This window comes from Heteronotia binoei, chromosome 6 (genome assembly GCF_032191835.1).
Source record: "Heteronotia binoei isolate CCM8104 ecotype False Entrance Well chromosome 6, APGP_CSIRO_Hbin_v1, whole genome shotgun sequence".
Taxonomy (NCBI): Eukaryota; Metazoa; Chordata; class Lepidosauria; order Squamata; family Gekkonidae; genus Heteronotia; species Heteronotia binoei.
Genome location: NC_083228.1, coordinates 58,211,966 through 58,225,799, shown reverse-complemented (window position 1 = coordinate 58,225,799; position 13,834 = coordinate 58,211,966). Strand labels below are relative to the sequence as shown.

Below are 13,834 nucleotides of genomic sequence, written 5' to 3'. Positions count from 1 at the left end.
AGTCTTGCTGCAACAATCCACTGATATTTTACTGTAGTATGCCCTGAAGAGAATCTGACACACACTAAAAATCTGGTTTGCAATACGAAGTTACAGACTATTCAAGAAAGAACAAGTTACCTGGCCTAAGCATATATAATCCTTTCACAATGTTTGCCATAGTGGAAGGGCTTATCCAAAAAGGCGTGGACTGAGCTTCTAGGAGTAAAGCTGAAATGAGAAGAGAAACCAATTTACAATTAAATATTAATGCCAATTACTGATTTGTTTAGTACTTACTGCCTCACACTATGGACTGCTTCATGCAAACTATTATCCTACCATGTGATCCTTACTTCAAAACAACTTGATATGGATGCCACCTAGAGACTTTTAAAACCTTCAGCTCATTTCTACAGAGAATTCTGCCTTCCTGAATTCTGTTTTACTGACACTGCACACTTGGGACACTTTCTTCACCCAAAGCAGACTTGCAATTTTCCACTTGTCTGCAACTTTTAACTAATTATTGTGCACAGTTAGAATGCTTGCATATTGTTCCCTGTTCAAAAGCACAGACCTAAGCAGTATAATGACAATCTAATTGCAATGTATTACAAGTCAATGCTTGCTCCCCTTGTAGACTCATCAATACTACTTAAAGCCTGCTGTAATTCTTATCACAAGTAAATATGTATTTTATTTTATTTTTTGCAAGGAGCAAAACCCATAAATTCTCATGGTACTATTATAGCCACCCTGGTTTCTTTTCCATGTGAACTCTTACTTGCTATCTGTCTACGAAGAAAGGCTTCTACTAACCTTGAGTACAAGGAATTCCCTGACAAGCCTATGCTGGGATGGATAAACATGTCACTCATTTAAGCTGGAGAACATAGATGGATGAGCAAATTGTTCCTTCAGGTAAGAAAGAAGGTGGTAAAAATGTGCAGGAAGGGATGGAAAGATGGCTTTCCACTGAACAGCTCAAGAAAGACAGGTAATGAAAAGCTGTCAATTTAGTAAGCTTATCCCTAGTCTCATGGGGTGTGTGTTACAGCATCAGCTGAAGCATCAAAAGTCAAGAGCATCACAACACTGATTCATTAGCCCACAGAGGGAATCCAAGGTCTAATACAGCCAGCACAGAATGTCCATTTCTGGTAAGGGAGACACAAGATAAACACTTGTCAAGTTCTTCAGTGTACTGCTGTGCTGGAGATACCTTGACCCTACCTGTCAGATTGCTTGAGTTAGTGCTAGATAAGTAATTTTTCCACCAGTGCATAACTTGGCACTCATCCAGACTGGGACCAAAGGCAATTGCAGCACCAAATGATTAATTTATATACATGAATGAGGAAGTTTCCAAACATATAAGATGGCTACAGACTGAAGAACTGAACTAACTGATGCAACTCATTTTCAGGAGTCCCTCAGGCTACTCACTGGCCAGTGCAAAACATCTATCCATGCTTCTCTAGAAGGCAACAGTGATCCATAGTAGTCTTGTTTTGCAGAGTTCATTAATTGCAGCATAACATCAGAAATCCGTACCACATAATTCGGTGTTATTCTAAACCAGGGACAGGAAGGCCAATAACTGAGCTGCATCTAACATTAGTGAGGCTAATTTCTAATTGACTGGTTTTATGTAGACCAATAACTAGTTAAATGTAAGCTTTCTGAGGATATACCATGTATATTTTTCCCTTTGGTGTATTTCATCTCACTTGCTTATTTGTGTTTTTCTCCCTTCAGTGTATTTCATCTCACAGCTTTTACAATTAAACTAATCATGAGCAGAGCTGGCATCCTCAACAGTCAATTTAGAGGTAGTTTACCCACATTGTGTAAATTTTATATCAACTGATAATCCATGGATGAACTTCCAAGTCCTAATTCCACGGACCAGTTGAAAATAAAATGCAGTGATGTTGTCTTCCATATACATTTATTTTGAGATTTGTATTTCATTCATTTTTCACACACTTGATAAACAAAGTGGCTTAAAACATGAAATTAAAGTATTATAAAAACAGATTTTATAAAAAACCAAACAGCATTCAGTGGCAGAATGAAAGCAATTATATATACAAAAAAAATCTAAAACACCAGAAATATGATGTATGGATCTATTGTCAATAATAGACTCTGTAGAAAATGAGCTCTATAAGGCCATTAAGATGTCTGGATATTACACATCTCCTCTTGTGACTGGGAAGGGAGTTGAAAGAGTTTCTGCAAAAGCATTATATAAGACTATAAGACAAAGTACAAATTGCAGCCAAGGATATGACTCTGGAATAAGAAGAAAGGACAGGCCTAACATTGGTGTGTTCAGAGCCAGTCCACCAAATTGGGGAGGGACGGTGGCTCAGTGGTAGAGCATCTGCTTGGGAAGCAGAAGGTCCCAGGTTCAATCCCTGGCATCTCCAAAAAAGGGTCCAGGCAAATAGGTGTGAAAAACCTCAGCTTAAGACCCTGGAGAGCCGCTGCCAGTCTGAGAAGACGATACTGACTTTGATGGACCAAAGGTCTGATTCAGTACAAGGCAGCTTCATGTGTTCATACGTTTGTAAAAGCTCTCACAAATGACAAAAAGGAGTTAGCTCTACTAAAAATGGCATTCCATACACCAAAAATGATGAAGAATTTCTTGTCCCTCTTGTACAAACAAACAGCAATATTATTTCTCCCTCTGGCAATCCAGTTAAGACCCCAAGAGCTGTAACCTTCACCAGGTCATTGGTCAGGTTACTAGAAATAAAAACTTATTTGGGAAAAAATACCTGCAAATTGCGTTTATATTACAGTGCCAGCCCCATGCAGGACTTATGCTAAGGAGGCTCTACTAATCTACTAACAGTCAAATTTTCTGGCTCCTCCACTCCAGTGAATACTTTATTATCAGTGAGTACTTTATCTATTATGATGGACAGTGACATTCAAACTGATCTTGCAAATTCTTTGGAACGGTTGACTCAAACTTCCTTACAGTCTTCCCTCTGGACCTACTGACGTACTCTACTCCAGTTTATCTGTGTTCTTTCTCCGGCCCTTTCCTTGGTGGGGAACCTTCAGACTTTTATTTTCTTAGCTGCTGAAAGACCTTGGCTTCATTCTCTTTTGTAGAACTTCTGCCTACCAGCCACCACTCCACTGCCTCCCCTGGGAGCTCTCTCTTCTTCCTTCAGGAAGGTTCTAGCCAATCAAGAGCTGACATTTGTGAAGCCTGATTGGTCTCTGCACTCCATAGTTAACAATACCCCTCATGTTGTCCCACCTAATTGAAACTCTAATCTGAACCTGAAAGCCGTTCTCAGTGACCTAAGGTGGGCATGTGGCTCAGTAGCAGAGCATCTGTTTTGCATGCAGAAGGTCCCAGGTTTAATCCCCTGCATCTTCAGTTAAAAAGACCAGGCAACACATAATGTGAAAAATCTAGACTGGAAAGCAACTTCATATTTGAGCAGAGAATACTGACCTTGATGGATACAATGGCCTGGTTCAAAATAAGGCAGCTTCATGCATTTTAATTCCCTTAGCTACAACTGCTTGGCTAACCAATTGACTAGTTTCTGCACATATACTGTACAACTTTATAACCATGTTTTCTCCCATAAAATATAATATAAACAAAGATAGCCACATTCTGAAATCTTATTTCAAACCATTTTTTTACAGCTTGCTTCTCCATGCACTCAAGGCCCAGGAAAAACTGGAAAAGCAAGAGGTGAGAACAGGACTCCCTCTAACCCCTAGGACACCCTCCCTCGATAAATAAAATACTTTCAGAGGCAAGTTTTAAAGTATCATTTGGTGCCTTTTACCTTCTTAGAGTTCCTTCTAACCACAATCTAAGACAACAAATGGGAGACCTGTAGGGACTTACGGGGCATGTGTGTCTCAGCCTCCCTCTTCCACTGTCTACTCTTTCTCTTAAATCTCTATAGTCTTTCTCCTTTTTCTAGTTCTTATTCTCCTTATCACCCACCAGCTAACTCACAGCCATCTGTTCCATCTCAAAGCTTTTCCTTCTCTCCCTCTGGCAGTCTCTGCCTGGGAAAACTATGGCTCAGTTGCACGGTGCTTGTCACTGAGCTGGGCCCAGTTGTATGGTATTAGACACTGGGCCGGGCCTAGATGCATGGTAGGGAACCCACAAGGACTTGTAGGAAGGAGCCCATCAATTTCTCCTCTACCCTCTTCACTACTCTGTTCCTCCTTTCCCTCATCCTGGCACCCCTACACCTTCATCTTTCCCTGCTTCCATCTCTCATTCCTCCCCACCAATCTATCTTTTATCTGCCTCCCCATCTAAAGCTATGTTTATTATTCACTCCATTTATACTCCACGTCTCTCAACAATGGGAACCAAAGCAGCTTACATTGTTCTCCTCCTGTTCATTTTATCCTCATGACAACCCTGTGAGGTAAGTTAGGGCTAAGAATGTCTAGCTGGCTTAAAATCATGCAGTGTGCTTTCATAGCAGAAAAGTGATTTGAACCCAAGTGTCATAGATTCTAATCTGAAACTCTAACTACTACTTTAATGGGGTTGGTGCTGCTGAACAGTAGCCAGCAGGCTGGGTAAGTCATGAAAGTCAAGTGGTTGCTGTCAGTCCTAATGAGTCCTTCCTCAAAGGCCAAAACAGCTCCAAAAGGGCCCTACCACTTCCCCCTCCCCTTTACTGACAGAAACCAAGGCTTGAACATTTGCAGTACTGTTGTCATTGTGTAGCAGTGGCCACAGACAGCACTTGTTTCCTAAAGCTATAGACATTATTTATATTTTTTGGTGGATTAAACCTTTTTAAATTTCCGATTTCTCTACAAAGCTGGGGCTTTTTCAGGCTTGTAAAAGATGTGTTATCAGTTCATGACTCCAGTCCCAGGATTTAAGTATCCACAGATCTGGTCATGTTGAAACTTAGATATGTTGATTTAATATGCAATATTATAAAGCAACAAAAGAATGTATATATATCATGGGATACAATGCCTCTCTGAAAGCACTGTAAAGGTGCTGGAAAATTATTATTAATTTGTAGACTTTAGCCATATTTGTTTTTCTGAGCTCTTTCAAAATACATTTCTTGTTTTCCAAGCCCAGATAATAACAAATTCCATTTACTAAAAGATATCAAACAGTTATTCCCCCCTCCTATTTTGTCCCAGCTGGAAGTAAACACATGTTACAGTACCATACAGTCCAGCAGTTTACTGCTCCATCTTCAATACAGGGAATATGTGAAACTGTGTGGTTAAGGATTTTAAACATTTAAATTTCATAAATATATTGCAAAAGAATTTCAGATCATAAATGTATATAATTGGTTGGATCCAGACTAAGTTTTTATTTGTTTGTTTGTGTTAACAGAAGGCATTTCCAACAATAGAATGGAGCTTCTCTGCCTCCCCATTCCATTGCAGCACACTGATGTCCATGAAATGCTGATCTGAAAAGCACCATTCTGTGGTGCTCTTTGGGATTCAAGGAAAGGCAGAGAAGTTCCATCCTGCTGTTGGAAGTGCCTTCCTTTAACTGAAACTAACCTCTGGATCCAACCCAACGCATTTATAATGTTAAAGTAGATTTTAGGTGAGATAAAATAAGTAATGCATATTTTAATATCCCCAAATGTCCAATTCTACCCCATTGCAAGAAAAAATGGAGGGGGAGAAACCCCCATACCTTCAGTTTGTAGACATTTTACATCTCTACCCAATACCAAGAGAGATGTCAAACAGTTACTCTGCTTAGAACTGACTATTGTGACTATGACAAGAACTAGTGTTTCAGAGTGTTCTCCCATCCCTAAAATGAGAACTAAAGAACTATAATGAGTGTTGTTGACTTCTGCATAAGTCTATTGAACAGCAGACACCTCAGATCTCTTTTCCCAAATGCAAGCAGAATGGCACAGTACTCTCATGACACAGTATTTCTTTTCTGATTGCAACCCATCACACTATATTAAGTGTTTCTCCACAGGTTCTCCAACACTGAGGAAAATACTGGAAGGGAGAAGAGACTCTGTGAATCACCACATGAGTTTTTTTTTAAACACGTACTCTGTGAATCACCATATAGGCTTTTTAGATAATAGCAAAGGAGTTTTCAGCTCCTTATTAGGGGTGCACAAAAATAATCTGTATTTTTCAGATTTGAGTTTATCGAATCCAAAATATCTGTATTTTCTGGTATTCCCGAATCCTAATATTGGTATGGCATGGGAATTTGGGAAGTTTTCAGAAAACCCAAAATTTTCCAGCTCCATTATACCTCAAGAGGACTGTTTGGAGCCCTCCAAAAAACCCCAAACCCCTCAAGTTTGAAAAAGATTGGACCAGGGGGTCTAAATCTATGGGCCCCAAAGGTGCCTTCTTTGTTGCTTTCAGTGGGCGGAGGCATTTAAAGAGACCTTCTCCAAGCCATGGCACTGGTATTGCAGGGCTTGGAGGAGGCAGTAGATAGCATGCTCTCTTTAAATGTCTACTGCCTTCTCCAAGCACAGCGGCAAGACTCAGCAAGTGAACTCAGAAGGCATAAGAGATACTAGCTGAGGCAACACTCAGCAAGTGAACACAGAAAGTATATATGACACTAGCTGAGTTGTGCCATGGTGGCAGGGCTTGGAGGAGGCAGTAGGCATTTAAAGAAATCACTCTCTTTAAATGGCTATTGCCTTCTCTAAGTACAACAGTAGTGGCAAGACTCAGCAAATGAATTCAGAAGGCAAGTGAATTCAAAATTTATTTGCTGAGTCACACCATTGCCACTGTCTCAGCGGTGCTTGGAGGAGTAGGCATTTAAAGAGAGACATATGTCTTCTGAGTTCACTAGTCCTAGTTGTGCCACTGTGGTGGTGGGACTTGGAGGAGACAGTAGGCATTTAAAGAAACAACTGTCTCTTTAAATGATTACCGCCTTCTCCAAGTGCAGTGGCAAGATTCAGAAGGCATCTCACTGAGTCATGCCGCAGCAGGGCTTGGAGGAGGTGATAGGCATTTAAAGAGACCACGGTCTCTTTAAATTCTTACCTCCTTCTCCAAGTGCCATGGCAAGACTCAACAAGACTCAGAAGGCATACATCATGGTATCTTTAAATGCTTACTACCTTTTCCAAGTGCCATGGCAGCAAGACTCATGCCTTCTAAGTTCATGCCAAGTTGTACCACCACAGCAGGGCTTAAAAATACTAGGAAAATACCAGGAAAATTCTGATTTTCTTTTTTTAGATTTAGATAAACTGAATGCACACTCCTAATACTTATCCTTTCAGTGCTTTTCAAAGTCTCTTATTATTACAGCACATGGCCCTTTTGTAATGACAGCTTCACAATAACATACAGGAAAGGTGACATTATTATTTCCATTTCACAGAGGAAGTAAGAAATTTCATGCAGGTTAAAGAAATTTTCAACGCAATAAGAGATAAGTTTGCTTTCACTGGTCAGTTGCAATAATGTCACATTAACAATTAGTCTTAGCACAGGCTTTGCGAAACCACCAATCGCCTCTGGCAGACAGTCATTTAGGATCTGTCTGCATCCTACTTATGGCATGCTGTAAATACATGGATCAGTCTTTTATATGGGTTAGGTTTGGATCTACACAGTGGTTACATGTCAGATTATAATGGCAGAAATGTAGCTCTTTGGTAATGCTGGGTCAGTCACTCTCAGCCTTCCTACATCATAGCATTGTTGGGAGGATCAAATGGAGATACCCATGAATTCTATGGAGGAAGACTGAGATAAAAATGTAACAAATAGAGCTTAAAAGTTACTGTGTTAATAAGACACATAATAAAAAGAAAATATTGGCTCTTTCAAATAGTTCCTGTTTCAGCTGTGCAAAGCAGGAACCTAAAAATTGTCAGTGATTTTTCAGGAAGTTAAGAAAATTAAGCTTCTAAAATCAAAATTAAATAACATGAGTATATTGAAAAAACATCTCAAAACCAATAATGTATACAATATGAAGTCAGATTAGCTGAAAGTTAAGACCAAGTCAAGCCAACAGAGTTTTATACAACAAACTATTTTTGATTATCCATGGCCCTTATTTCTGTCTTTTTCAGTATTTTCTTAATACCAACTCTGTAGCTCACCTATATAATAGTAGAAAAAACTATATACTCTTGATTCAAACAAAACATAAGAGCCCTTCTGGAACAATGCAGTCCAGCATACTGTTCCCCACAGCGGCTAATCGCAGGCTTCTCAGAAAGCCACAAGTAGGGAGTATTACCGTCTCTGAATCTGAAGGGTTAATACAGCTCTGATGGCTAATAGCTGTTTACAGTCCTAACTTTCATGTATTTGCATTTTTCTAAGGCTTTCTAAAGCCACCCAAGCAAGTGGTCTTTACCATATTTTATGTTAATGAGTTCCATAGGTTAGTTATGTGCTGTGTAAAGTCATCTGTTTTCTTTGTTTTCAGTGGGTGACCTCAAATTTTAATGTTATGAGGTGTGGCAGAACAGGCCTGTTCTCGTCTGCAGATTCTGTTCCACCCTGCCCTCCAAGGTTCTCCCAGCACCCAGAGAAGCTTTTCTCTTTCCAATAACCTGTCACCACCACAATCTGACCTTTGTAGGAATATGATGTTCACAGACATAACTTCCATGAATCTGAATTTTTCTATGGCCTTATAAAGCCACCAAATGACTCCCAGCTTGTTAAAAAGAAAATGTTCACAAGCATCTTTTTAGCACAGCACTTGATAGAGCAAGGGATTAAAACAAATGGGTAAAATACAATTCCTCTATCCCTCACTCTATACATGCCCTATCAGATGTTAAAATATAGGATAAGCTCCTTAGCTTAGGAAGTTACAGAACTCTACAGAGTTTTATTACCTTGGAGTTTCCTTCAGCTTCTCAGGACAGCACATGGGTAAACAGCAGCCTCCTCCATATCTCAGTTAAGAATTCTGCCAGCTCTGATGGATTCCACACCAAAAGGAGCCTCCTCCTTGCTCCCCTGAGTGTTATCATCTCTTATTTACCCTCCTACCAGCCAGGTCAGGCCCAGTTAGAGCAGCTTTTCCAGAAGTCTTCAGAATTTGCCTTCCTGAAGCCTCTCTGGTATTTAATTCCTCCAAATCTCTGTTCCCTGCTTGGAGGGGGGGAGAGCCTGGCTACTCATTATCTCTCCTGCTAAATCTATTAGCATTTGTATGAAGGTGGGCTGAGGTATGCCTGGAAATCAATTGAACTGGCCTCCCCCTTTCCTGCCTGTTTTCTGCCCAGAGAGATAAAAACTTTTAGAACTCAAGAGTAAAGGTTTTGCTCATTTCACACCTCAAAAGGAAAAACAATGCATTTCTTCACAAAAGGAGAAAGTGTTCTCTCTCCATTTTTTCCCACATTATGTGTACTTAAACTATTATCATTTACACAGGGGTTGTTGTTTTGCTTAAAAGCAAAATCCTGAAATGAATTTAGTATCACCATTCAAGTTACAATTGCACTGAATAAGTAAATGGAATGTTTTCTTCATATTAGCCTTTAAAACTTTAAATGACTCAAATATGCTGCCAATTCACATCAGAAGCTTGAGCGTCCCTTGCTAAAAACTGTAAAGATGCTAAAGGTAAAGGTAGTCCCCTGTGCAAGCACCAGTCATTTTTTACTCTGGGGTGACGTCGTACTATGTTTTCACGGCAGATTTTATTATGGGGTGGTTTGCCATTGCCTTCCCCAGTCATCTACACTTTCCCTCCAGCAAGCTGGGTACTCATTTTACCAACCTCGGAATGATGGAAGGCTGAGTCAACCCTGAGCCGGCTACCTGAACTAACCTGTAATGGTTTAAGATAATCTTTTTTTGGACTTTATAGTATGTGTCTTACTTTTCTCCCTGCAAATTATCACAGATTAATGCTACAGAAGAAACCAGTTCTCCTCCCTGGGAGATAATATATTTAGATAAAAACACATTTTACAAACTATCTGGTGAGGAAAATAGCACTTTTCACATAATAGGTAGAAAGCTACCATGCCACGAAGCGGTTCTATCTCTAACTTGGTCCTCAAATGCTAATTTTCAAATATATATTTTTTAAATCAGAGAGAACTGAGACACGCTTCCCCACCCCCACCCCTGGAATGTTAAACTGGCTGAGAAACATCCTATTTTGTTGTATGCTTCCAGGCAAATGTGTAGCAGATGCGACTTTACATCTAGAAAATCATTGTGAAAATTGGTAACACAGCTTAATGGAAATGTCAAGAGAATGGAATTTCTACTATGAAATCCAATTAGAAAGCAAATCATTTCAATAGAGGACAAATTCATTATCACAGAATTCTCATTTTACCAGGGAGCTTGCTGTAAGGTTGCCAGTACCAGCATGGGTATCATAAGAGGACCCTGGGCATTTATGTCAACAGCAGGATAAAAGAATAGAAGCTGTGACAAGACCAAGTTTTCTGCTAAAGAGCCACATTTTTCCAACCTCAAAAGAAATATTTCTGTATCTGTTGTTGCTGTGTATCACCCACAGTGATTTTCTAGGCACAGCTTAAGAAGTTTATTTTGACCTAAGAAATATTAAATACCTTTTGTCCTATATGTCTTTAAATGCTTCCCCTTATATCCTAGGCCTCACCAGGATCTTCACCGCCAGCTGAGAGTGATTTCTTGATGTTAGATACCAAACAGTGGAGGGTTCTCTTAATGGTTCTAGAAGTTTTATCCTACAACAAGTCCACTCAAGCACAAGTACCTTGTAGACCTGGGTACACCTGGGAAAACCCTTAAGATTGAATTCAAAGACTTGTCAGAGGAAGAGAAACAGCTGCTAGTGCTGTTCTGCAAGTACTTATGCAACAATTCATACAAAGAACTATAATGGGAAGGTTCCACAGCAATTCTTATGCTCATGTTTGTGCAGGAATATATGAAAGTTCTTTTGTGAATGAAACACCACTTTTGAATTTAGTCTCACTCTTCTTGAACAATACTCTAGTGAAAGAGGTAAAAAAGGAAGAAGGGTGTAGATTTATACTTCGTTGAATCAGAGTCTCAGAATGGCTTACAATTTCCTTTATCTTCTTCCCCCACAACAGACTCCCTGTGAGCAGTGTTCCCTCTAAGCTGAGTTAGTGTGACCTAGCTCACAGATTTTTAGCTTCCAGCTCACACATTTTTGTCTTAGCTCATGAAAAATGGCCCCAACGCACAATGATTTATGCAGTAGCTCACAACTTTAATGCCAGTAGCTCACAAAGTAGAATTTTTATTCATAAGACTCTGCAGCTTAGAGGGGACATTGCCTGTGAGGTAGGTGGAACTAAGAAAGCTCTCACAGAAGCTGCCCTTTCAAGGACAACTTCTGCAAGAGCTATGGCTGACCCGAGGCCATTCCAGCAGCTGCAAGTGGAAGAGTGGGGAATCAAACCTGGTTCTCCCAGATAAGAGTCCACACTCTTAACTACTACACCAAACTGCAAGTTATAGGGAAAAAACAAGTTACCTGCTAAGAAAAATAAATAAATGTTTGAAACATAATTTCAGAATGTGACATTATTGTTACCTTTGTTTCATCTATAGGTGTTTTGCATGGAGGAAACAAGGGTTTTGAAGTGTTACAATGTATTGCTACTTGGTGAACCAACTGACTTCTTAAGATGAACTTGACCTGGAAACTCCAGCTAGTGCAGAATATGGCGGCACGCTTGCTGACAGCATTGCCTATGCGGGCATGCATTCAGTCAGTGCTGTGCCAACTGAGTACTAGATTTACTTCAAGGTTATGGTGCTGACCTTTAAATCCCTATGCAGCCAGGACCAGCATACCCTTGGGACTGTCTCTTCCCATATATACCCCCAAGAGCCTTGCAGTCCATAGACCAACATTAACTGGTAGTCCCTAGCACAAAACACATCCATTTAGCCTTTACCAGGGCCAGGGCCTTTTCTGCCCTGGGCCATGCCTGGTGGAATGCACTTCCAACTGAAATTAGGGCCCTGCAGAACTTGTTACAGTTCCACAGAGTTGTTCTGCCAGGCCTTTAGCTGACGAAGTGGATATCTCTACCATCTCAGCCTCCCCTGCCCATAGCAAGCTTATTAATGCTGGCTATCCTGCTAACAGGAGGCGTACTGGACTACTCAGAGCAGTTTTTTTTTTTACTGCCATCTTGTTTTAATTTAACTGGTTTTAATTATATATTAGTTATATTCTGTTTATGTTGCTAGCTGTCCTGAGCCCACCATGGGACAGGACTGGATATAAGGGTAATAAACAGTAATAAGGAGTAGGGTTGCCAACTCCCACTTGGGAAATTCCTGGATATTTGGGGTAGAACAGTTTGGAAATCAGTTGTAATTCTGGGAGCTCTCCAGGCCCCACCTGGAGGCTGGCAAGTCTACTAAGTAGGGCTTCCAAGGTCAGAATAGGCCTTCAATAATGAGAAAGTGCACTGTAATGTAGCAGACCCCACTCCAATGCCAAAGCACTGAGTGAGTTTAGCAGATGAGCAAAAACAGGGTAAATGGCATTTACCCCCCTCCCCAAGTTTTTATATTATAGTTCTGTTCTACTGATGTAGTTCTACTTTTTGTTCTGTTGTAACTGCTCAAACTATTTAGATGTAAGTATTTTTAGTTCCAAACTGGCTCAGAAGTTCTTAGCTAGTTTTACTGCAATATGGGAAGGGTTAAATAGAGGGTCAAACAAAGGACAAGGATTAAAACTGAGGTCGCAGGGCTAGTTTAAACTGTAATATAATTTTTAAACTTTATTACACCTATAAAGTACTAACACCAGACGCTAGGAATAAGTGAGTTCACAGATAAGGTTAAACTTTAGGCAGGGTTTGTACAAGAAAAAGGAACCCCCCCCACACCCAAAAAAACCACCCCACCACATAACAAAACAAACTGCAGCCTGGGTTTAAATATAGCTAGGTCTTCAAAAACACAGGTCCAATTTTAAATTAAGGGCGTTTTTGCGCTGACCTTACTCGGGAGCGACGTCCCTCTTCACCACGCAGCGTCTGCGCAGATTTCGCACTAATTGCTCCGCAGAACCCGGAAGAGCCGCAAAGTCCCGCGGCTTTTGCGTCGCAAATGTAAACTGGCCAAAAACCAGTTTACATTTGTGACGCAAAAGCCGCGGGACTTTGCTGCTCTTCCGGGTTCTGCGGAGCAATTAGTGTGAAATCCGCGCTGATGCTGCGCGGTGAAGAGGGACGTCGATCCCGAGTAAGGTCAGTGCGAAAACGCCCTAAGTGTAACATTTTAAGCTAAGTCTCACAAAAGAGGTTTTTCCCCCCTATAAGAAAAAACCACTCAGATGCCTCCTGTAACTGTTGAGGCTATTCAGCTCCCTTTTAATGAAAGCCTAGAAGACCTAAATTAACATTTGAAATTAAATTACCATTTGAAGTAAAAGACAGCCTGGGAAGGAGAGGAGCTCTTGTCTGAGCAGCTCCTTTCAGCAATATTTATTGTTAATCAACCAGAGGTTGACTTACTCATCCTCATTTATTGGTTAGCTCCCAATCAGTATGACTGGCTCCAGTGGAATGTGGAGGTTTGGCCTAAGCTATTTATTTAGGACTTCTACAAGCAGGCTTCAGCTCTGCAAAGCAGCAGCCTCTGTTCCAGTAACAACGTGTCTGGAACAAGGGAATAAACAGGTGAATTTAGCAAAAGGGATCCCTTCTACAGTTGGCGAACAGGTATCCTTTTGCACCAAGGTACCATCTCTGGGCAGATAAGAAGGTTCTACTTGGCAGTTGGTGATTTAATCCTTAGGTATGTAGATCGGTGAGTTCCAAACCCATAAACCTTTAGATCCAATCTCTACTTACAGGAGATAATGAGAGTATGT

The 13,834-nt window shown here is 40.5% G+C and overlaps 1 protein-coding gene across 3 annotated transcripts in view; it reads right to left on the bottom strand.

The window, feature by feature from the left end:
- CACUL1 (CDK2 associated cullin domain 1) overlaps positions 1 to 13,834 on the bottom strand; it is a 66,552-nt gene that overhangs the window by 19,034 nt on the left and 33,684 nt on the right. For 2 of the 3 annotated variants that reach the window (XM_060241538.1, XM_060241540.1), the window contains one exon: positions 121 to 210. The exons of the other annotated variant lie outside the window; for it this stretch is intronic. In XM_060241538.1, the coding sequence (XP_060097521.1) occupies positions 121 to 210 (90 nt within the window). The remainder of the gene's footprint in view (positions 1 to 120; positions 211 to 13,834) is intronic. 3 annotated transcript variants of the gene reach the window in all.